The sequence below is a fragment of the Geospiza fortis genome, unplaced genomic scaffold (assembly GCF_000277835.1).
Source record: "Geospiza fortis unplaced genomic scaffold, GeoFor_1.0 scaffold145, whole genome shotgun sequence".
Classification (NCBI taxonomy): domain Eukaryota; kingdom Metazoa; phylum Chordata; class Aves; order Passeriformes; family Thraupidae; genus Geospiza; species Geospiza fortis.
The window spans coordinates 1560297-1584969 of record NW_005054362.1 but is presented as its reverse complement, the minus strand read 5'-3'; the positions used below and the strand labels follow the sequence as shown (position 1 = coordinate 1584969).

General features: G+C 43.4%; 1 protein-coding gene across 1 annotated transcript in view; it reads left to right on the top strand.

Annotated features, from left to right (window-relative positions):
* Positions 1 to 18439, top strand: part of AACS (acetoacetyl-CoA synthetase) — a 33326-nt gene extending 14887 nt beyond the window's left edge. The window contains exons 6-18 of the mRNA XM_031059433.1: positions 323 to 437; positions 932 to 1013; positions 1119 to 1266; positions 5160 to 5240; positions 6243 to 6367; positions 8925 to 8989; positions 9167 to 9289; positions 10562 to 10675; positions 10829 to 10954; positions 12438 to 12507; positions 13185 to 13243; positions 14392 to 14594; positions 17158 to 18439. Coding sequence (XP_030915293.1) covers positions 323 to 437; positions 932 to 1013; positions 1119 to 1266; positions 5160 to 5240; positions 6243 to 6367; positions 8925 to 8989; positions 9167 to 9289; positions 10562 to 10675; positions 10829 to 10954; positions 12438 to 12507; positions 13185 to 13243; positions 14392 to 14594; positions 17158 to 17295 — 1449 coding nt within the window. The 3' untranslated portion in view covers positions 17296 to 18439. The remainder of the gene's footprint in view (positions 1 to 322; positions 438 to 931; positions 1014 to 1118; positions 1267 to 5159; positions 5241 to 6242; positions 6368 to 8924; positions 8990 to 9166; positions 9290 to 10561; positions 10676 to 10828; positions 10955 to 12437; positions 12508 to 13184; positions 13244 to 14391; positions 14595 to 17157) is intronic.
* Positions 18440 to 24673: the final 6234 nt, after the last annotated feature.

The window sequence follows — 24673 nt, the reverse complement described above, 5'->3', positions numbered from 1 at the left end:
TCTCTACATGAGTCTAATCTGACCTGCAAGGTGATTTTTTAGCTGTTTAGGACTTTGTGAACTTGGCCCTTCCCTAAGTGATCCATGGGGGTTTTATCATTGGTTGATCTGGTTGGGGGTCATGAAATGGATTGTTACAAACCTGTTGTGCTTCAGAGATCTTGTGTGAGTGAAGGACAAGCAGGCAGTCTTTCAACAACTCTCCTGTTAATTTTTGTCCTTATTCCTTGCTTGTTTTGAAATTTGCATTTAGCTCCCACTGAAGTTTCCTACTGTAGCAGTTAATTTCATTTTTTTAACACATTTTTCTCTTTATCCCTAGGGTGTACTGGACAGATTTTCCCAAATTCAGCCTAAGCTCATCTTCTCTGTTGAAGCTGTTATATACAATGGCAAAGAGCACAACCACTTGGAAAAGCTGCTGAGGGTGGTAAAAGGTATTTCACTGCATCCCACCTGCTCTGTGCTTCTGTGAGCACTCAGAGCCTGCCCTGCCACTGCTTGTTGCTGTCCTTCCTTCTTTACAGGGTCACAGTGGCCACTGAGGCTTTCAGAACAGATTTGGGTAAAAGCTGAATGGTCTTTTCTGTAATTTTAACAGTCTTCTGCTTGCTTAACTTTAATAGATCATCAGAAATTAGCCAGCAGTGGGAGCAGGGGCTGATGATGGTGTTTTTAAGCTCCAGCAAAGTACTGCTGAAGATAAATGGGGAGGTATTACAGCACTAAGGCTTGCAGCTTTACACATAAAAGGCTGGCAGCATTGAGGAAATTACATCTTGGGTAACAATTCAGTCCTCTGGGGTTTCAATACCCAGTGCATCAGAATTACTTCTGTTACTTGGTACATTACACTGTATGATTCAATCAGGCAGAACAGACCTTTGCTTATGTAACTGAATGTAGGAAACAATTTTCTTCCTTCTTCCAGGGCTTCCAGACCTAAAGAAAGTGGTGGTGATTCCATATGTATCCTCAAGAGAAACCATAGATATTTCTAAGATTCCAAACAGGTAATGGGAGCACTGCTGGGTACAGAGGTGATCTTACACATGGGCTGGGGTAATGCTTTCAGAAAGTTTTGAGATGTTCCTTTTTTTCCCCTTCTTCTTATGCAGTGTCTTTTTAGAAGACTTCCTTGCCACTGGGAAAGGAGACCAGGCTCCCCAGCTGGAGTTTGAGCAGCTGCCTTTCAGCCATCCTCTCTTTATCATGTATTCCTCAGGCACCACAGGGGCACCAAAATGCATGGTTCACTCAGCAGGGGTATGTCCTCCCTCCTGGGGCTGCACTGGCTATGCTTTACTGCTTGGCTTACATTTTGCCTTTAACAGCATCACTCTGAGATGTATTTTAAGGAAGAATTGATTGCTGATGGCTTTTCAGTAACTTGGCAGTGAAGCTTTTTATTTGTTAGTGGTTATTTGAAAGCAAGTGTGGGTTGGTAAGGATAGTAAATACTTTGGTTTAGAGATCAGTGTGGAGACCTTTCAGATTCCAGGTGTTTCCTGAGAGCAGGTGTCATTCACAAAAGCACCAGCAGAAGTGGCCTGACTGACATTTGAAGAAGAAAAGTCAAAGAACTTGAATTGGGTGTTTGCAGCTGATTTTTGGATATGGTTAGCTTGAGGCCCATAGGGAGCTTGCAGTTTTTATTATCTGGATCATTTTTTACCTTGAACATTGCTTCATGTTTATCAGTTTAGAGTATGTCATCCTCATCAGTCCTTTAAGGAAGGAAGGCAGAGAGTTGGAATCTCCTTGAGTGTAGGTTTTGCATTGCATGGAAACTGCTTGAGGCAATATCTTGTGGCTAAAGATAATATCTGATATTGGTGCCAGAATGACCCTTGCTCAGGTGCTTTCCACTTGCTGTTGATGTTCCAAAGCTCTAAAAATAGAGGAAGTGACTGCAGCAGTGCTGAAACTTTAATTCTGCTATAGTCCTTAATAGAAGGCAGGTTTTTCCCATTTAGGGCAGGCAGGATGTGTGTAAATGGAACTGCACAGCTTTTAGCCAGTCCCTCATCTCTACTCTTTGCTTTGCCAGTCAGGGTGAGCATCCTGGAGGGCTGGGTGGCCTGAGGGCAGGATCCTTTGATGCTGTGCCCCCAGTGTGGGTGTTCTTGCCTCTCTTTGATGGCAGGGACTGGAGGATTTGCCCCCAGACAAATCCCCTGCTGCCTGTAAACACTCTGCTTTGTGTTATCAATCAGCAGGAGATCATAGCAGGCAGTACCAAGTGGTTCCTTTGGGACACAAATCCAGTGTTTGGGAAGAAGAAACAAGGTGGGTTTTGAAGCTTGACAGCTGTTTTGAAGCTGTGCTGGCTTTAGACTGGGTAAATACTTGCAGAGGTGGATTAGCAAAAACAGGATGGGTGTTTTGTTCAGTGATGGGTGATAAACAGTAGAGGTGAAAAATAGCTGTAGATCAGAAAACAAGAGTTTTCTCTTGCAAAGTTCTTTCTTTTCCCATGTTACCTGTTAGCTTGCCCTGAATCATGACTCTGTTCTCCAGCTGAATCATGTGCAGAGCTACCTTAGAGTTTAGGTCCAGACTACTCATCCTTGCTGAGTGGATGGATGAGTCAGATCTATTGTTTGTGATGATTCTGTTTCCACTGAGCAGCTCTGTAGTTGTGGTGCAGAATGATTTTTTTATATTTTTTTTTGTGGTGCTAGCACCTCTGGCTGTACAGCAAATTGTTGCATTAGGGACCTCAGTGTTTGAATAGGGCCTACACAAACTCCATGCAAATAAATTCTTAGATGTCTTTTACACACTTCATTGGCTTTGTCTGTTTGTTCTAGGCCTAATCTTGTTTCCACTGGAATTAATAGGATGATTTGCATTGATTTGATTTTTAGAAAAAGCAGAATTAGCCTACTGTCTTTGTTTTATTTTCCAGCTTTAGTTTAAACCAAATGTGTTTCTGGTAGTGAAAACAGCAAGAAGAGATGACATTTTGGTGAAGACATTTCAATTATTGCTTATTTATAGTATGCTCCAATGCTGGTTTGTTACTGTACTGACTTTAGATGCCAGCAGGCAGCTTGCTTTAAATTCACAACCCAGTTTATCTAATTCTGCAGTAAGTTCCTGGTCTGTTATTTTGCTACACGGTGAAATGACATCCATAAGTAAAGAAAATGAAGCCAGGGCATGGGAGATGATATAAAAAATGGTGGCTCAGAGGAGCAGGCTTTCTTTTTGATCCTGGAAGCAAAGCTGTGTGGTTTTGACCAGTTGGGTGTGCTGCAGAACGACGTTAGTAATTGTTATTCTTTAGCCCTAAAAACATTGATGGTTCTTCTTGCCTCATTCCTACCAGGCCCCTTTGCAGTTATTCCCTGCTTCCAGCTATCTAAGGAGAGAATTATGAGCTAAAATCCTCTTCAGTTCACATCTGTCCATCTCAAGGACTTGCAAGGCTTGTGTTTAAAGCTGTGCAGTGCTGCAGATCCCTGTGCAGCTGCAGGCAGATCCCTCAGGGGCTGTTTGCTGCCCAGAGCCCAGCCCAGGAGCTGCCCAGCCCTGCCCTGCTGGGGCCCTGCACAGCTGGGCTCACACTCCAGATGTTCAGCACTTCACCAGCCTGGCCTGGCCCCAGGAGGAGCAGCACACCAGGGGGTTTTATCAGCTGCCAGATCTGCTGTGAAGTGATAAATGCTCGGGGTTGTAAAAGTCCTATAAATAAATGAATCCTATAAATTAACTCCAGAGAGCGTTTTGGGCTGTGAGTTTAGAGCAGCTCTGCCTTCTCCCACAGTGCTTTTGTCTCCAGCCTGAGAGGTACCAGGTTTTGCAGGGCAATTGTTCATAGCCTATACCTAAAACCATTCTCAAAAATCCCCTTTTGGTTCCAAGCTGTGAAGTAGCAAAAACTAAATGAAGGAAAAAGAAAACCAGTATTTATCTGAATTGAATATAACTTTTAATTTTGATATTTTGTGTGGCTCTCTCAGAATCTCCTGCAGGAACAACGAGCTTTCCTTTATAAATGCAGTAATTATGTAAACACCTGCAATTCTTTTGGCAGCCTTACCAAATCAGTTCGACACAGTGTTTCCAAATCCCGATTTTCGAGTGGTTTTCAGCTGTAGGAGATGGCAGCTGTAGCTAGATGGCAGCGTTGTGACAGCTGAGGGTGCTCAGACAGCAGTAGGTGAATTCAGACCTGCTTCCTTTGAGCAGTGAAGTGAAAATAAGATTTACTCCTTTATTTTTATTTAATGTTTTCTGCTTTTTCTCCCGAAGCATGTGCCAGTTTTATGACTCTCCTTTTTCATTTTGAATGTTTATCTGTAATCTGTTTTCTTTCAGTGTAAATCTTGTTTCATGCTTATGAGGCTCTTAATAGTTTCACTATGCCTCCTTGCATAAATGCAAAAAACATTTTTTATTTTAACGTTGGCTACATTAATTTGTCACTGCAGTGAAGTGACTTAATGAAGTAGTCTGTAAATTTATTTATCCTAGCAAGTTGTGCTTTAATGATGATCAGGGAAGTGGTTTAGCAGCATTTCCAACAAAAGGAAATAATACGTTTCAGGAGATTATTAATATTGATGCTCTGAGCAGTGAGACATTTCACATTCCTAGTCACTCCAGTGTTTACAAGAGATCTGTGCTGTCAGGTCTTTTGTCTCCTAGATGTTAATAGATAAGATAATTTGGACACATGGTGCTAATGTTCAGCATCTGCTGCACTTTATGGCAGCTCTCAGTCCTTCACTCCTCCCATTGCCCAAATTCACTGAAAATGAAACTGTCAAAGGGCTTCTCTTGCAAAGCCTGGCTGCTGAAAGCCTGCTGTTAAAATTAGGGTCTGCATGGAGCACTCTGCAACTGATGGCTGTGTGCAGTTGGAAGGGAAGGGAGTTGTTTATTCCATGGATTAAAAGTGATGTGCAGTGGGAATTGCTGAGGTCTAATGAGAGAGGCTGAAAAGTTATGTGAGAAAATGGAGAATGCAATTGCTGCTGCTGTTAGATAGGCCCTGGGATTTAATTCAGTTGCAGTTGAGGGGAATGCTTGCTTTAATCCTGGAGTACATCCTGCAAGCTATTGACTGTTAGTGTTTTTTAAGTCTTAATGTGCTGTCAGAGTTTTGCTTTTTCATTGATGTGATCTTGTATTTTCCTTTCTTTTTGCAGGGTACCCTCATTCAGCACCTGAAGGAGCACATTCTTCATGGCAACATGAGCAGCAGTGATGTGATTATGTACTACACAACGGCAAGTGGGGCTTAAGGCATTTTTAGAAACACTGTAACATCTTTTTCCTGTAAAGATGGGACAACTTGTCATACAAATCCACAAGTACACTTCTTTGTGTGTGAGATTTTTTTACTGCAAAGGATTGTCCCGTCTGAGTTTATTAAAAAAAATCAGATGAAATAATAAAATGCAGCAGGGACCTTTCTGATGAAAGGTCAAACCCATGTTAAATGTTTCTGACCTAACTGCTGAGGAAAATGGATTGATTTTTAGTCTCTTAGGTTTATTGATCAAGCTGCCTCATCAATATCACCTGCAAATCAGATTCCACCTTCCTGCAGGGCTAGGTCATACTCAAGATGAGAATTTGTCTCTGTTCTGTTTGTGAGGAGGGAAGCTGCCCAGCTCCAAGCTCGATAAAGGAAAGGGGGTAAACCTCACCTGTGGAGTTCAGTTATGTGGTGGGGGGCTTCTTTCTAATGCTGTGATCAAGAAAAATGATTGCTAAGCCTTGTGTGACTGTAGCAGTTTGAGCAGGCTGATGTGTTTCCTCATGAGTTCCCCTGTGAACTTTAACATGACTAGTCAGCTTGCAGTGTCTCCATGGAGGGATCATGGTAATTGCCTTGTCTCTGCCTTGTCCTGGCTCTGCTGTAAAGCTGTGTGTGCTGGGAGCCATGGAATCCCCAGCTCATTAGGTGTTTGTAGGGATCACTTGGATCAGCATCCATCAGAACATGCAGCTGGGGCAGCCTGGGACAGGTGAGAGGATGAGCAGAGCTTCAGCCTATGCTGATAGGATCTGACAAAATCACTGCTGTGGGTTTAACAGGAGAAATTCAGGCAGGGGGAGTGGAGGGGAAGGTGGCACCTCTTGCATGAGGGCAGGGATCGAGCTTGGGTCCAGCTTCTGCCAAGATCTGCATCCTTGTGGAGCTGGCTGCAGCTCCTGTGCCAGCTGACAGCGCTGCTGGGGCTGCAGGCAGGCACCAGCTCATGGAGCTTTCTTCTCTCCTCCAGACTGGCTGGATGATGTGGAATTGGCTGGTGTCTGCACTTGCTACGGGAGCTTCAGTGGTGCTGTATGATGGATCTCCTCTAGTTCCTTCCCCAAATGTGCTCTGGGACCTGACTGACAGACTAGGGTATGTATCCAGGGTTAAATACGGGCTGGTGGCACTGTCACACTGTCACCCTGGCCCAAGCAGCCTCCCTGAAGGTGCTGCTCCCTCGGGCAGGAGCTCGTGCACAGCATGACACAGTTTATCTTTTGGCTCAGCCCTGAGTGGAACTGCTTTTAAAAATTTGTACTAAAACATTTTCTGAGAGAGGAGGAGAGACAAAGAGCTGATTGTTTCAAATTGGAGTCAGGTATTAGAATTCCAGGCAAACAAAGACTTTTGGTTCAATAGTTTTCAAGAGCAGCCTTTTCAAAAGGCAGTAATTGGGAGCAATCTGAAGAGTAATTTCTCAGTGCACTCAGAACTTGGTAAATAAGAACTCTTTTTTCAAGCAGCTCAACCTAAGATTTTAATATAGAACTTTGACTTAAAGACATAAATTGACTGGAAAGGCTCAGCAGGGCTGCTTATATTTTCATATTTTGCTTTTTAACCTATAATGCCTAATTCATACTGATAAGCTGTTCAGTAATTGTTTTATGCCATTTTTTGTGCCTGAAAATGCTCACAGCACCCTTTCTTGAAGCTTAGAGAAATGGCACATAGAGGATAAACACCTCTAAACCCTATGATTGCATTTAGCTTTGTACACTTTGTTAAACTTGGAATTTTTTTTTAAATTTATGTTGTTACTTTCCTATTTTGCCAGCCGCATGTGAGGAGTAAATTTGAATTTTACTACCAGTAAAACGAGTGTCATTTTTAATTGATAATTAAAATTGTTTGTGGTGGAAAGTGGATGACAAAAGATTCACTTTCTGACTCTGCATGATTAATAATTTAAACTTCACTGTCTTTTGTGACATGTAATATTTAAAGACTGACATTTTGTCTCTGGCTATTATAACTGAAGTTTAATGCCAAGTCCAAATGCTTCCAGTAAAAAGCACAAAAGAAACCCACAAACTTCAGCCATGCTTCACCCCCAAAGAAACCCTGGTGGAACAACAGGCAAAAAAATGAGAATTGAGAAAGAACCCAGCTTATTTTTAAGCATTGTCTCCACATGCCAAAAGCGAGTGAAGATAAATGTGTCTGCATGTCTCACTTTTGTAATCTGGCGCTAAAAGCGGTGGCCATCTGGGTGCTACTTCATCATGCAGTCTGTTCCCAGCTCACTCATATGTTAAATATGTTAAAAAAAAAAGGCTCCAACATGTGAAGATTACCTTCTCCTCTGAAGATGCACCACACTTTCCTTCAGAGACATATTCTGAGGGGATCATCGGGATATCTCATCCTGCGTGGCAGGAATGACTCAAGTGGACAGCCATTAGTGACTGGGAATTGGGGGATGGTGACTAAAGGCAGTTATGTAGCATTTGGAAGGAAATAAAAGGGAGATTTGGCTCTACATGTGCTGTAGAGGAAGTGTCAAAGAGCTTAAAATAGAGAAGCATTTTGTATTCTAATGTAAAATAAGCACTGGTTTGAGGCATGGAAGGAAAGTGAGATGTTACACAAGAGTAAAAATAGTTCATAGGATTGGCACAGAGGGGAGCTGAGGAGCACTGGGCTGGGGGCTCTCATGCTGGAAGGTTCCCTGCCCATGACAGGGATTGGAACTAGATGATCCCTAAGGTTCCTTCCAGTCCAAACCATTCTGTGTGCCCTTCCCATGTGCCTGGTAAATTGCTCTGTGCCCTGATGTGTTTGTGCAAGGAGCCTGCTCCTACCTGAGGGGAGTCTTCCACCAGCATGGCAAAGGGAGACATCCCCTTTGGGCAGTGTTGAAATATCCCCTTCCCCTTGCCTGGAACAGTGTCCTACCTCCCATACTGCCTTTGGAGGAAAACCCAGCCCAGCAGGATCTTATTTCAGCTCTGCTGCTGTTGGTCTTGCCCATGCTCTGTGCTGTGTCCCTTATCCTCACCTAGCTCTGCATTTTCTTGAGTGAGTTTATTGCTGCAATGGAAAAGGAGTCAGCAGAAACCAGGTTTTAATTCTATTGTACTGAAGAGCTCTAAATACCCTTTGTAAGGGCAGGAGGGAATTGTTCAGCTGGGCCAAATTTCCTGTTCATTTAGGCTTGGGCAGCTCAGGCTTTCACCACTGGAAACTGAACAGGTATCACCAGAAAATCACTGGTTGCTGTCCCAGAGTAATTTTTTGTCAAGCTGTGCCCTGAAATGGCAAAGTTTCCCTGTACCAAGGCACTCCTGGAAAATTATGGCCCATTAATAAAGTAAACATGATAACATTTTGTAATGTCTTTGGAGTGTTCTGCAGTTACAAATTCCTGTAAATGTAAGTGAATGTCTCTGGGAGATGGGAAAGCTTTGCTTAATATTTAAAGATAGAATTAAAAGTTTCAAAGCTGCAGAGATGACATTTGATCTGACTGATTTTGATAGTACAAAAGGATGTGCCTTGCACTTGGAAAGCTCTGAGAGGCTGCATTGTTTGTCTAATCCACGTACAGAGTGTGTAACAGGCTCTGCTCACTGCAGTGGGAATTGCAGGTCTTTAGAATCTTAGCATATTTAAATATGCAAAACATGTAAACTTCTTTTCCCTCTAGGATCACCATCCTTGGAACGGGTGCAAAGTGGCTGGCTGTGCTAGAAGAGAAAAATTTAAAACCATGTAAGCCTCAAGAAGCTGGTGAATCCCTTCTGTCCTCCCTCCTACCTTTCCTCTCCTGGTTCTGGCTCCCTGTCTTGTCACAGCCCTTTATGTAATTATTCTGGATTGTAGTGACAAACAGTTCCAAACACTTGGAGAAATTCTGCCTTAACCTGTGCTGCTTTTGTCCTTTTAAAGGTGAAACACACAATCTCCAAACACTCCACACTATCCTGTCTACGGGATCACCTCTCAAATCTCAAAGCTATGAGTATGTCTACAAACACATAAAAAGCAGTGTCCTCCTGGGATCCATTTCAGGTGAGGCTTTTATGCTGCAGCATCTCAGGAGCTCTCTGATTGCCTGTGCAGCTCCCTCCTGCTTGCTTGGGAAGCTTTGGATCATTTGGGATTGGTTATAGTTAAAGTGGAATGAGCTGTCTCTTTAGTGCTGAGGTTTTTCTGCATAATTCACTGTGCCATAATGAAACTCAGGCACTCCAAAGTGGTTTTGGTGGATGTTTTGGATTTTAAGTAAGATCATTTATTTTGACTGGCTGTCCTTAGGGGGTGGCAGGGTGAGATCAAGCAAAGAGTCTATTAACCTACAGAACATACTGTTCTGCATATAGCTGACTTTAGCAGAAAATACCTCTTGGAGAGTTCCCATTTCAGTTCCTTTGTGCCAAGTAATTGGCACTGCAGATGGATTTTTTTTGTGGATTATATAATTAGAGAAATATCAAGCCCCCATGCTGTGCAGTTTGTTGTGAGCAGTGCTGGCTGAGGCAACTTCTGCTCACATAAGGTCCACCACAGCACTCCTCATTTTGCTCTGTAACAAGGACTGACTTTTTCAAAGAGCTTTTTAACTCAGTTTGATTTTTAGAATGTGACTGTTCTGCTACTGAAGTATCTCAGGCTCTGGGCTCAATAAGAGTAGTGCTGAATCTAGAACTTGCTACTACAGACATTAATAGACTCAAATGCAGAAGCCTATTTTTGAGAAAAGATAACATGATTGATTTGTGTCTTAATTCTCTTCCATAAAGTCCTAGAAAGACTATAAATATTCCAGTTAAGTAAGCACTTTGACAGTATCTATTTTTCTTAAGATAACTCTTCATCCTCAAGGCCTGGCTCCCCTCCTCCCATGCTGATAAGGTATAAAAGCTAAGTAAATGTAGCTTGACTGGTTACTTTAAACTAATGAAAACAAACAAGAAAACATTTCGAAGTAATTCTGTAAATATCTGAAGTCTGTAAAGCAGGCCCTGTTTGTTTTCTCTTTCCTATAAATGGAAATTTCCTTAAAGAGATTAAAGAGACTGTTGGAAGGAGAAAAGTTATCCCTTAAGGGATAGCTCTGCATGAAAGGCATACACATATAACAAGATATATAAAGTAAGGAAGAAAACCTTTTAATAAAAGTCACAACATGCTAGAGAATGCTGTTTGTTCTGTGCTGCTTAGTGTGGATCAGAAGCCTTTGGCAAAGGTTGGCAGTTGGCTGTTCCAGTGTTCCTATGTAGTTTTCAGGTTGGCTTTTCCCAAAAAATATTGTATATTTTAAATGGATTTCTTTTATTGTAGGTGGAACAGATATAATTTCATGTTTCATGGGTCACAATGTTACAGTTCCTGTTTACAAAGGAGAAATTCAGGCCAGAAATCTTGGCATGGCTGTGGAAGCATGGAATGATGAAGGTAACTATGATCCTAAATACTGTGCACACTTTGAAGATAAAGTAGCAAGGTGATCTTAAATCTAAAAACAAGTAGTAAGTGTAGGTGCTCTTTGCTTTGTTGCTCTGTTATTTACAGAAAGGAAATGTGGAAAATATCTTTTTTTGTCAACAGGAAAGCCAGTTTGGGGTGAGAGTGGAGAGCTGGTTTGCACCAAGCCCATTCCCTGCCAGCCTACACACTTCTGGAACGATGAGAATGGCAGCAAATACAGAAAAGCTTATTTTTCCAAATTCCCAGGTATGTCCTGAAGGGTGGCTGCAGACTGTAAGGGAAGGCACAGGTTTATTTGCTGCAGCTTTGAGTCCCAATTTCCAGGGTGAGCCATTACATTTCATAACACCTCACTCTGTTTTCTCGTGCTTTGTTGTGACCAGAGATCCAAATAAAAGCTGCAAGGATCTCTGCAAAGCTCCAGTCCAGTTTGGCTGCAGCTCTGCCTGTCCCAGGCTGCAGTGCAGGCACAGAGTGCTTGGCACAGGGGTGAGCTGGAAGGAATGGACAGGGCAGGGAGCAATCATTAGTGAGTGCTGCTGCACCTCTGCCAGGCTGCTCCTGCCTGCCTGGAGGAGTCAATCCAAGGGAAAGTGCTGACCTGCTGCCTCATTAGCATGAGGATTAAATATATATTAAATATATGCTGCCTCAGACATGCAGCCTTGGCCTTCTACAGGATAAAGTGGACCAGAAGCTTTTCTGAGTAATTGTGGAGGACTCTGCTCATCCTGATTTGGCACAGCAATGCCAAAACCCCTGGTGCCTCTGGGGCAGGGATTTTTTTAAGAGCAGGATCTCCAGCTGCTGTTTTTTGGATGTGGGAACTTTTTTTTTTTTAATAAATAGCAGCAATACAGAGTGGATTCACAAGAAAAGTCAGGATGTGCAGCAGGAGATAATCACACAGGAAAACTGAGGAATGTGGAAGTTGCAGTCTGCATGTAAGCCTGACAGCAGTAAATAGAAAAGAAAATAATCTGTGTGACACCTTTAAGACTGAAATCACTGAGGTTCTGTCTGGACCCCTTTTCTGTCTTTCATTGTAAATGGGCTTGAGATGGTAACAATTAAGTTGGAAAATGGTCTTATGTGCAAATAATTGAGGTTGGTGTTTTTCCTCAGAAAAACTTGAATAGAATTGGGTTTTACTTCTGGTTTGGGCAGGCTGCTGTGGCAGTATCCATCTTAAATAATACTGGAAAGTCAGACCTGATTTTGCATTAAGACAAATAAAGAACAGTAAGCACAAAAGCTCCCTAGGGAATTGTTGATACCTATTACACAAGTCCAGAAAGCTTCTTGTACAGAATTGTGCACAATAAAAATGGATCAAGAAAGACAATGAAAAGAGGTGGGAATGTTGTTATTTCTGTGGAAGATGCTTCCAGTAATTCAGAATGAGGTGTTCAGAGCAGCTGGTTTTGTAAGGAATGCTGTGTAGTGATGCAAACAAGCCATCAGATGATAACCTGGGGTCTGACCCTGATTTCTGAGCTGTTCCTGGGTGTGCTGGTTCTTACAGTAACTCTGCTGTGGGTTGTTGGTGTAGCTCAGTACTGTTACTCTGGCTGGGGGGCAGAATATCAGCTGCATTTCTGTGCATTTCTGTGTGTTTCACTCAGAAGATCAGCTGCATTTCTGTGTATTTCACTCAGTTAATGCCAGCTGAGTTACACAATGTGGCTGCATGAGGAAATCCTGCTTAACCTTTGCCATTCCCCACCAGGTGTCTGGGCCCACGGTGATTACTGCAAAATTAACCCCAAGACTGGAGGAATTGTCATGCTGGGTCGCAGGTACGGGGTTCTGGTGCGAGTGCTGGGAGGAAACAAGTGTGTAAAATTTGCAGTTTTCACCTAGGGGTAAAATGCATGTGATTCTGCCACTCTTGTTAGCTTTATATTGATTTTCTTGAATCTCATTGTGGGTTTCAGCCCTTAAATTAATCAGAGCAGCTGGATTTGAGGGAAGGGAGCTCATTTCAAGGTTCACTTTTGTATTTATAAACACAAGACTGTACTGGACATGGTTTTGTGTTCCATGGTTCATAATGGTCCCAGGAGTTTGGGTTGAGAGTGCAGTGCATCCCAGGTGGGGAATTGGGGAACTTTTGTGGTCTTGGCTTTGCCACCCCCTTGTTTTACAGCAAAACTTCCTTACAGAAGGTCAGGTATGAAGTTGTGCCTGTCAGTGATCACAGACATTCAGGATCACAACTGAGGCTGAATTTACTGTTTGCATTTCAACAAAATGTTTCATGTTTGAAACAAAGTTGAGTGAATTGATGTTGCTGTTCTCTGTACAGATTCATTCTAATGAGTAAAATGCCTTTTTGACTCAAATTCTCTTAAAATTCTGTTTCCAATGTGGTTTTGCTTTCACTAGAAAGACTTGCTTAATTGCATCAATTTTTCCTCTTGATCAAGCTGTAATCACACTTTAATGTTTCTTTGTTTTCTTTGTGATTTTTCAGTGATGGTACATTAAATCCAAATGGAGTAAGATTTGGAAGTTCTGAAATCTATAACATAGGTATGAAATCAACTTTCCACCTCTTCCAGCTATGACATTGTTGCCTTGAATCTGAAATATAAGCATTACAAAGCTGTTTAGAAGGATTAAGTAAGAAAAAAGTTGCTGTTTTTCAAATGAGACAGTACAGAGTACGGTAGTATCAGTAAAATTTGATTTTGTAAACTTGAAACTGGTTGCTTTCCTCAAGTATCTGTAGGGTGGGGAGTGACTCACTAGGATATACAAAAGCAACATTTTATGGAGCAGGCTTTTTCTTTTTTCCCCTAACCTGTCAGGCTTTTCTTCTTCCCTTCAAGGAAAGCTCTTGACACTGTTTTTATTGTACCTTTCCCAATAATTAGAAATAGTTTTTGAGCTTGTGCTTTGTATTTCAAAGAGTGTGTTGTGTCGGGGGGAGCTGTCCCTGTAGAGGTGCTGATCTGAGACTCAAGGAGCTGCCTGGTTGTTCTTGTGCCACCAGGACTTTGTCTCCTGTGTGTGCTGCAGTGGGGAAAGCCAGAGCAAACAGCTTTGTGTAAAACCTTATCTGCCCCAAAAGTAACAGTGAACTTTGTTATGGACCTCAATGGTCCTTAAACCTGGATTTTCACATAAGAGCTGAAACTCCAGAGCAGGCAGAGGTGAAGCTTAGCCCAGGCAGAGGGTGCCTGTTTCCCTTTGCCCATGCAGGGGAGGTGATGTTTTATTCAATAAAACCTCAGGCACAGAACACTCCGCAAAGCCCAGCTGTGGCAGTCACATTTTCTGGAAAAATCCTTTCACCCAGGGAAGCTGAGAAGCCTCAGAGAAAAAGGAAAACAAATCCTTATCTCATTTGCTTCTCCTGTGTCGTGCTCACATGTGGAATGTGGTTGGAGATGGTTTCACGTGAGTTGTTTTCACTCAATGGCCAATCAAGGTCAAGCTGTGTCGGGACTCTGGAAAGAGTCATGGGTTTTCATTATTATCTTTTTAGCCATCTGTAAGTATCTTTTCTATGTTCTTTAGTTTAGTGTTCTTTAGTATAATATAGTATCTTAATAATAAATCAGCCTTCTGAGAGCGTGCAGTCAGATTCATCATTGCTCCCTTCGTTGGGGCACCCCGCAAATACAGCACCACCCCACAAATACATCACCCAGCTCTAACCAAGCTTCCTTTTGCAGTGGAAGCCTTCGAGGAGGTGTCTGACAGCCTGTGTGTCCCCCAGTACAACAAGGATGGCGAGGAGAGGGTGATCCTGTTCCTGAAGATGGCCTCCAGCCACGCCTTCAGCCGCAGCCTGGTGCGGCGCATCCAGGACGCCATCCGCGCCGCGCTCTCCGCCCGCCACGTCCCCAGCCTCATCCTGGAAACCAAAGGCATCCCGGTATGTCAGGGAAAAGGCTGCCTGCTGTTTTCTTTGTCACCTTGAATAGTAATTAAGGAGCAGTTGTCACTGCTCTTCAAACCCACATACGTGGAAATTTTAGCATCTCAAAAGTGTATTCGGGCTTTATAAATAGTTTGTCTATGTTGCCTAGCAACATCTTTTCATCTCCTCTTCAGCTAAGCGTGGTTTTTGTTTTTTAAATGGGTTGCTTTTTCTCAATAGTGTGTTCTTAAACCTCTCGAGAGAAAATATTATAAAGGTCATTTAACTTTAGCTTTTCTGGCTATCCATAAGCATCTTTTGTTTTTGTTTTCCTGTTATGAGTGCCTTTCTTAGGAAGCCTGAGAGCACTTGGCAAATTCAGAAGATTATCTTGTAAACCATTTCACTTTTACATCTGTTTAGCCACTTAAATGGAGCTCTATCACTGTCTTAACTGTAACAGTAATTAAAATGAAATTGTTGTGCTTGTTCAGGAGGAGAAGTTTGTGCAGCTGAAGGTTCTTCATGCTCAGTCTGTTGAAGCTGTTTCGCTGGAGCTCTTTGTGTGAACTCCTCAGTTGGAATGTCTGTTTTACAGCCCTCTCTGATGTTACAGTTTCCTCAGTGTCTCTGAGCAGCAGAATGGGGGTGCAGAGTGGTTTTCCCCACTCCATTTGCACATAGACTTGAGTGTGTCCAGACAAAAGAGTTGAGACTTCAGAGGCATCATTTGAACCTGGTTCCCCTGTCCTGCAGGATGGCTTTCCATGTGGAAGTGCTGTAGGGCTCAGCAACACTGTGTGGTCCACAGAGGGATCTGGTCCTGATCTCTTGAGTTAATTTTGTTTCAGGATGCTGTTGGCAGATCTTGAGCCCTTGGCTCAAAATGTCTTTGCATGAGTGTAAAATTCCCTGAAGTTCCCATTTTCTGGGCTGCAGCTCAGCGTCTGTGTGGAGTGTTGAGCTTGTGAACTGTGTGGCTCACCTGAATGTACAGCAGGGAGGTGCTTGGGATGGGCTGCCCCTCTGGAGAGCCTGCCTGGATCATTAATTAGCTCACACATTGACTGAATTGAGTGAATTTTAATTACCTTTCAGGTAAATCTGCCAGTGGTGAAGTGATCAAAGCTGTCTCTCATCTTTCTTTAAAAGTTTTGCTTGGAAGGAAGGGAAACTGCCTATTTTCTGCTCCTTTTGGAAATGTGCTTGACTCCTCATCTGCAGACACAATCTGATCCTGACGTTGTGTTCTGGTAGAAACAGTACAGCTGTGCTGAGGTGATTGAGCAGCACAAAACATGCTTCTAGTAGGGTATTTAGTATTTAAAACATAGTGTGAGTCTGTCTAGTTCTGTCCAGACCAGATAAACATTCTGGTCATCATGCACAGGATTTACTGATCAAAGGAAACGAATTTACTTGGAACAGCCTTATCTTTTTTTCAAGAGGGCAGTTCCCTTGCAGGCCACTGAGCTGTTGTGGTTTCTGGGCATGTGTGAAAATTGGGTTGCTGATTGTTGAGGAGAGAGATGAAGGTGGCTCAGGATAGATGGGTAGGGTTACACATGACTTCAGCAGATCTAGCAAGGAAAAGTTGCATTTTTTGTATGGATACAATAGTGTAAGGGTGTGCTGAGGATTATTCCACCTGTTCCCAATGATCCCCAGGATAAATGGGGATGCCTGGAGCTCACTCAGGAGGTTCAGTGGCTTTGGAGCCAGGACCAGCCTGGGTTCCTCCCCCAGCACATTGAGCAGGTGGGGTCCTGTCCCAGAGCAGGCAGGAGCATTGAGGAGGGATTTCTGTGTCAGCTTTTCCAAGCTGCCACCCCCAAAATCTCAGTGGCACCAGCGTCAGGAAGGGGCTCAGCAAGCCTTGGAGCCTCTAAAGCCAGAGATCCCCCAAGCCAGGCCTAGGCTGCTCCTGCTCACCCTGGAGCACATCCTCCTTCTGGGTCAGAAATCACAGCTCTGATCCTAAGAGAAGAATTGGGGGTTTTTCTGCAGGGTTATTACTTTGAGTCACACAATGGAATGGAATTTGTGTGATTCACAAGTGGAGGTGAAGCCTCTGTTGGTTCCAGTTTATTTTATTTGTTATGGTTTGTTTTGAAATGTTTAAGTGTAGAGGACCATTTAAGCTCAGATTCACTTCACCCTTTTAGAAGAACTGTCCAGTTCAGATAAGAAAATCGTGGTTTTCTTCTTCCAGTGCAGTTGGGCTTTATTTTTTGAGTCCACCCTTAAAAAATTGAAAACTGTTTGAACATTGGATGTGTCAGAACATAAAAACCAAATATTTTTAGTGTTTATACCGTGGTTTTGTTGTTTTACATTGGAGCTTGATCATGTTCTCACAGAATTGCCAGTAGGAGTAATAAACTGACACAAACTCTTTGAATTCTACCTACTCTTCAAGTGATTTTTCAGAAGAAAGTGCTTCAAGTGTAACAAAAGAGAAGACATTCTGCTGAATTTTGATAGAGTTCTGGAGTTGGTGGGGGGGTTTCATGAATATTTTCATAAAACCACTACATGAAAAAAAAGTAATTTTATCTTTGCTGGTTTTGTTTTTCAGTATACAGTAAATGGGAAGAAAGTGGAAGTAGCTGTGAAGCAAATAATTGCAGGGAAAGAAGTTGAGCAGCGGGGAGCTTTCTCAAACCCAGAGGCTTTGGACCTCTACCAAAATATTCCTGAGCTTCAAGACTATTAAAGTCACTGGTTTGGGTTTGGTTTTTTTGTGTCTTTGTTCTGTATTTGTTTTGTATATACCAATACTGTATGTAAAGAAAAAGCTCTATTTAATACCAGTTGTTCTTTTAAAAGGAAAAAATATTTCATGAAGTGCATTATGAAAGGCTTGGGTAAAGCTTAGCTCCCTTTTATTGGTTAAATATGCCATATATTTTGGAGTTTTTTCCAGCCTGGAAGGAGAAACCTGCCTGTTTTGATTTTTATATACATGAGTGCATCTTTCCTGGTTAGATTAACATCAGCAGCCCATCAAATGGGAGCACCAATAGTTGAATATTTCTTTCATAAAATATTTGCTTTTTTTTTAAACTGGATTTTAGCAACACTTTTCAATCCCTGTGTTTGTCCCCTGTAAGGGAGTACACAGTGATTTTAACTCCTTGTCCCTGAACCATGCAGTGTTCTCAGTGTAGTGTGCATTAAGATGTTTTTATAAAGCCAAATCATAATGCACTAAACCCATTTGACTCAGAATCATTTCTTGAGATACCTGATGGTACCTTTGAGGGTAATTGCTGCTTCATTTTGTGCTGTAGCCTTCTCATTGCTTGAAGCTGTTGGCTGAGAGACTTCAGGGGGCTCAGAAGGTGAAGGGAGCATTCCCTCCTCATTCCTGGGGAACTCCAGGTTATTTCCATGGAATTGCTGACATTACTGTGGATTAACAGAATTACATTTGAAGACATTTTGCTTCCTTGCTTGAAGTCCTTTATTGGCTCGAAGCTTGCCTGAGGAATTCCAGGGTGTTTCTTTATTAAAAGCTGATGGGTTTTGTAACTTTTTTTACTAAATGTCATGTTGGAAGTGAGAGACCCCTTTTCTAGGTCTGCAACCCTCCAGTTTATAAAGGGAAAAATACTGTCATTAAAAAACTGAGCTTACTGAAACAGTGAAGTGGAAGCACTAAAGTGTTCTGTTTATCATAAAATACAGTTGCAGTAGCTGTACCAACCCTCTGGCATTCAGTGTCTCCTGCACTATTTGAATTTTGTGGGTGAAATATTATTGTACTTACAATTGTGTTGAATGCATTCAGCATCGATAAAGAGTTAATTAAAAGGAATCAATTCTTTATATATAATAATTATATATTACATCTCTCATCTCTTGCTGTCTTTATTTTCCTTTTGACTGGTTGTCTTGAAATAATTTTTAGCTTAGTTTGTTTCTGATTTTAATGGGTTTAATCCAAGTCCAACTTAGTCCAAAACTTTCTGTGCTGTACCAAGTCAAGCCATTCTGGTGTGATAATAAAAATACCAAGCACCCATTAGAAAAGTATAAAAAGGAGCTCTCCAAGCTGCCAATAACCTGTGCTTAAAAGTACTTTTAAATTCCTTCCCCTTCTGGCTTGCTATATATAAATTTTACATTAACTGTGACTTTGTATTCATTAAAACTTCATTATATTGTTCTTTAATTCATGCAAAATGTCTGAGGTTTACAAAGCCCACAGAACCTTATTAATAAGTAATTTTGGGTTCTTTCATTAATTAAAGATAGTTTAGAAGCACAGATACATTAAGAACATATACAATGCCTAGAGGCTGCTTTTTCTAATCCTCTATAATGCTGGAAACACTGGAGAAAGTTTAATTAATGGATATAATTTGATCTCTTGTAATTGTCACATGTTGCAAAGCTTTTCCCAGACATCAGTTATAAACAAGAATACGGATTTTCTTCTGCATTGCCCTGAAAATTACAGTTTTCCTCAGGTTTTACCCAGAAGCACTGGATGGATGCCTTGGGGCTGCCAGGATGTAGCTGCTGTACCTTGAGTGCATAACCCTCTTCCTTTTTTTTGTTTTTTTTTTTTTCCTGTTGCCTATTTATAATTTGAGGTTCACAGTGTTTTGCCTGGAAAGCTCCATGTGCAGATTTCAGTGGGATGTGTGGCATGCAAATAGAGCTGGCTCTGGAAATGGCTTTAAGCTCTGACTTAAATGTTCAACAGCAGAGCAATTAGAGCAGAGGAACTCCAGGCTGGGTGCAAATCTGAGAGTGGCTCCTGAATTCTGCGATGGAATCAGCCCATTTGCCCTTGGGGGATGTGGTTTTATCACTCTCCTCTTAGAAATGTGCTTTTGTCAGCTCCTGTTAGAGCAGGTACTTCCCCCTCCCACTGCCTTATGATTTCAATTAATTTCCCTGGTTAGTGGTGGTTCTCTAGGAAATAAAATGAGCTGGTACACAGCAGCCCAAGCAGGGCACAGCTGATAAAATTGTTTATTGTTATGTGCAGGAGCAATGGGTTGTGTGGATTACTTACACAGTGATTTTAAAAACACAGGTAATTGCCTGATGGAATGCAACTTCCCCGGGGCCCTTATTGTCTTTCAGTTTAGTGCATACATATTTAAAAGCATTTCATTTATGAGCTGAGCAGTCACTCACACAGGTAAGTGGGCATTAAAATTAGGTTTAAAATGTAGGAGGAAGGAGTGCCAGGGTCTGAGAGTTGAGACAGAACTGTAGGGTTTTGGGCTGGGGGAAACTGGAGCGTGTGGGGAATGCTCTGGGTCACCTTTGAGAGCCTGAGCAGAGAGGTTTCAGTAGGAAAAGGCTTTGGGATTCCTACAGGAGCCCTCTGGAGTTCTGCACTGAGCAGTTCCTCCACTGACATTGTTCAGCCTGTGAGGTGCCAGTCTGCTGCCTGGATCCTGCAAACCTGAGATTTCTAAATCTCTAAATCTGAGATTTCTTGGTTCATCCTTCTCCTTTCCAGGGAAGGGCATTTTTAGCTCATTGGTATTTCTAGCTCATTTATAACCAGGTCTTGGAGAGCAACGAGATGTAACTTCATTTTCTTCTACATTTTTTGTAGAAAGGGGAAGCTGCATGTCCTGAGCTGTGTTCTCCCAGGAGTAAAAGCAGGGTGGGAGTTCTGTGAGGTGTGGCCACGATCCAGGCTGGGAGCTGAGGGCAGCACACACATTTCCCTTGCTGGGAATCTGGGGCCTCTTTAGGTTCCAATAATGAAATAATCCACAGCAGGCTGAGCGTTCTGCTCTGCATGCTCTGTGTCACCCCCAGGAGAGGGAAAACAGCTCTGGGATGCTCTCAGGGAGTCCAGAACAATTGCAGCTGCAAACAGTGAGGTGTCCCAAGGTGTTAATGCAGGGCTCCAGCTGCCCACACCATTTCTCCCTGAGGAATTCTCCCAAACCAGCTGGAGATGAACTCAAGTGAGGAACCAGCCCTGGTGGGGGTGGGAAAATCCTCAGCACAACTGGGCTGGGCAGCACATTAGTGAGAGCTTAATTGGGGCTTGCACTTCTTAATTAGAAGACCTTAATGAATTCTAGTCCTGCTACTTTTGTCAAGTGGTTTTGCAAAGTTCAAGAGGCTTATCAGCATTCAGCTTGAGATCCTAGCTGAAAGGATAATGTCCCTTGGAAAAAAACCATCGTCTCCAGTGCTGCTAATTAGTTTACAATAGCATATTAAGGTATACATCACTAATGTGAGGAGGTTCACGTTGCTAATGAGGAATCTACTAAAAAAAAAATCCCTTTTCCAGTTTTGTTCCTTTTTCTGTAGATTCAAAGGGAGTTAAGTTTTGGCTGCTGCAGGATAACAGTGCCATTGGTGGGAATAGTTGTAAAATCAGGGAATAGTTTGGGTTGGAAGGGACCTGTCAAGATCACCCAGTTCCATCCCTGTTCTGTTTTTGTTTTCCAATGGCACCGATTGCTTCCAGCATTCCCAGTCTGTTGATCTGTGTTTTGACAAGGATCAGGAGAGTATTTATCTTCCCCTTCTATTAGCTACAAGGAGGTTAAAGCTAAATGGAAATAAATTGTGAAGAAAATGGAAGAAAACGTTGAGAATTTGTTAGGTTTAACTGACTTGGTTTGAAAGGTGAGCTGAGTTTAAAGCAGTGTCACTTCAACCCTCAGCAGAGCTGAAGGAGGCAGCCTTGAGTGTACAAATGTGATACTCAGCTGAGGATTTTAATTTGTCTGGTTCTCATGTATAATAAAATATGCTGGATACATGACACTTCATGAATTAATGCAGGAGCAGAAAGCATAGGAGAGATTCCTGTACAGGATTTGTTCTTACAACGCAAATGCCAAGCAAGGCTTTAAATGGCCCTGGCTATCTGGAGCCATGGAGCCTATTTCATGCTTCACTTCAGGGTTTCTTCCCATTTCCTCAACCTTTTTGTAATTAGAGGGTGTGTGCATGCAAGAGGGGAGGGAAATGAGGCAGGAAATGCCCAAACCAGGGCAAGCCCATGGGCATGCCTGCCTGTGTGGGATATTTTAGGGAGGTCACCAAGGGAGGGAGCAGGGGCAGAGCTCAGCCTGCAGCCCCTGCCCTCCACCCTCAGCAATTTTTCCTCATGACAAATTTCCCCTTTTCATGGAGAAAGGCATTTTTAAACCCTGCAAGGGCTGGCCATGGTCTCTGCACCCTCCTTGCCAAAACCCTCCTGCCCCTGCTGAAGTGGGAGCAGCCCCAGCAGCTCCAGGCTGGCAGGTGAACAAACACCTGCAAAAAACCCCAAAGCAAGGCTGATGGAAAGGTGATGGAACATGGAGAGCCTCAGACAGCCTCAACCTCCCCCTGCTACCAGGATCTGATCACTCCCCTGGTGAAAGCTGTAATTACATTAAGAGGACAGCTGGTTCTAATGGCATAAAAATATTGAGACATGACTGCAGAAACAGAGGTTTTCTCCTAATGCAGCTCAAATTAAAACAGGGGAGGGGAATAGAAATTTTGATAGCTCATAAAAATGATTTTTTTTTTCCCTGAGTCAGTGTATTATCCTAATCTTTGTGAAAGTAAAGCAGCTCTGTGAATGGGAAGAAGAACATTTCTCTCACTGGGATTACAGTGGTTACAGGCACAGAGTGGGATCAGTGCTGAGCTGTTTCATATCTCCAGGGCTCAGCCTCCTCCTCTCCCACCCTTTGCTCCTCCAGGACCACGTGTGCTTCATCCCTGCCCTGTGCATGTGGCCCTTGGCACCACGGGCTGCTGCTGAAATCCAGAATTTGCTTTCAGGGTGCCAGAACCACTGGGAACCTCCAGACATGCAGGAGAAAAGGGTGAACACATTTCCTCCCTAGCTGAAGAGTTTCTGCCTTTAATTCCTGATGCAAAACCTCAGTTACCACTGAGTTCTAGAGGAACTAATTACTTTCATGTACAAACAGGAGGAAGAGAAGTTTTTAAGCAATGCAGAGCCTGGTGTGACAATTCTATTAGGTTTGGTGGGTACCTGCTTGACCTGAAAATTGAAACTCCAGAAAGTCTTATCATGGTATTTAATTTTCTGTGCTTCAGCAGCAGGGGGTGAAAGGGGGCTGGAATGGGTTTATTCAGATATGAGACAAAAATAACTATTTTTTAAAAATGGCTCTAATCAGGCAGAGAGCATTTTTCTTTCTGTTCTTCCCCCTTCAGCCTCCGTGGCTCCTGTACAAGGTTTCTGTGCTGGGGTTTGTGAACTCCTCTGCCTGCTCCACATGCTTGATTTTCACTTTTAGGATTACAAACCCATCCCTAATGGAGACCTGGAATTGTAAAGGTGGAGCTGGGGGTGTCACAGAGTGGCCACTCTGAGCTGCCTCACTAACAGGCTGATTCCTGCATTCAGGACCCCTGGAAATGCCATCTGTGGACATTAAAGGCATTCAGGTAATTAATAATAAAGAAAATGCCATGGTTGTCATGGTTTGGGAATAGGTAATGCACCAAGAACCCGGGAAGAAGGATTTTGGTGGGAGAGAGTGACATAATTTACTGCCCCCCTCCCAAACCTCCCACACATTCATTATGCCTTAAATATTCTCACGCTGAGTTTTTTCCAATGGTCTAATTATAAACTTCATTATAATTGTTCATTAGCTTTATTTTGTTCAATTAGCTTAACAAGTTGCCAAATGAAATACAAGGCTGGCAATTAGCTTGATCTAATCGTAATGAGCCACTCGAACTGGGTCACCAAACATGTTCCTTTATAGCACTTCTCTTTCTTTTTCTTTCCAATTGGTGAACAATAACATAAATATTCAGAGCATCTCCTGATCCAAGGAGTGGAAATTTCCCACTCATTTATTAGAATAGAAAAAATAAATCAATTGTGTGAAGCTGTGCTGCCTGAGGAGGGGAAGGTTCGGGTGAGCTGAGCTGTCCTGCCCTGGTGAGGGGTCACGGGAGGCTTTGGGCAGCCCAAGAGCTCAGTCTGAGCCACCCTGATGGCAGAAGCTGCTGGCCAAGCTCAGCCCTGCCCAGCCCCTGGTTTTGCTGTGACTTTTGGATAACCCTGAGCTGCCTTTTGTTTTTGCCAGATTTCCCTTTTGCCGCTCAGGCCTCGGATCTGCTCCTGTTAAGCAGCTGCTCAGCAGCAGCTCCTGGCTCACACGGTCCAGTGGATTCACAGCCACCTTTTTCAGAAGCTAATTTGGGCACGAGTGATTATTTGCTATGAATAATTCCTCCTGCACGCCATGTGCATCACATCCAAATCTCAGGGATGAGCAGCACCGGGGCAGCTCCTTAACAAATTCAGTGGTGGCATTAACAGGCTCAGCTCTGGATCTGGGTTTCTCTGGGATCTTGTCCTGCATCTGGATGGAAACACAATAAAATATTAAACCAGCACACAGACTACAAGTACCTGTAAGTAATTCATAAAACCCCGCTGAGAGGGCAAGCTGGTGAAGCCAGTCCCAACCCGAATTTCCCTGCAGCAGGACACCACCAAACCCATCCCTGACCCGAGCTTGGCCACCTGTTAATACAACCCCCTAAAATTCCAGCCGGGCTCTTTGTTCCGTGCAGGAAGAGGGGAGGAAGGGCTGGCGAATCCCGCCGCTCCTGGCTCGGCTCAGCCCCCGGTGCTGGCTCCGGGCTCTGGCGCTCCCCAGCTGGGCCCGGCGCTGGCGGCAGCTCCGCTCGCTCCGATCGAAGCCGCCGCCGGCGCACAACGGGGGAAAATTCACACCTCTGCTGTTCACGGCACAGACAGCTCCGTCAGCTCCTCAAACACGATCCGAAGGCATTGTTGGGCTTAATGAAGGCACTCGGCGGCAGCTGGAGATGCTGCGCCAAGGTGTTTGCGCTTCCAGCGCGCAGAATTCCGTGTTACGGCGGAATAATTCCCTACTGGTATTTTCCGCTCCAGCCTCCATGCCCTGACCTGACCCTGCGCTGGGCCATGGGGTGTCCCCTGCCCGCGTGTGACAGCGACACCAGGCACAAAGGGGCGATTCCAGGGGCTGGGATGTGCCTGGTGCCCCGCGGGCTGTGACCCGCCCGGGGCCAGCACTTGAACGCGTCCTGCTAAGAGCATCGCCCCTCATTCACTGTGCCCACTC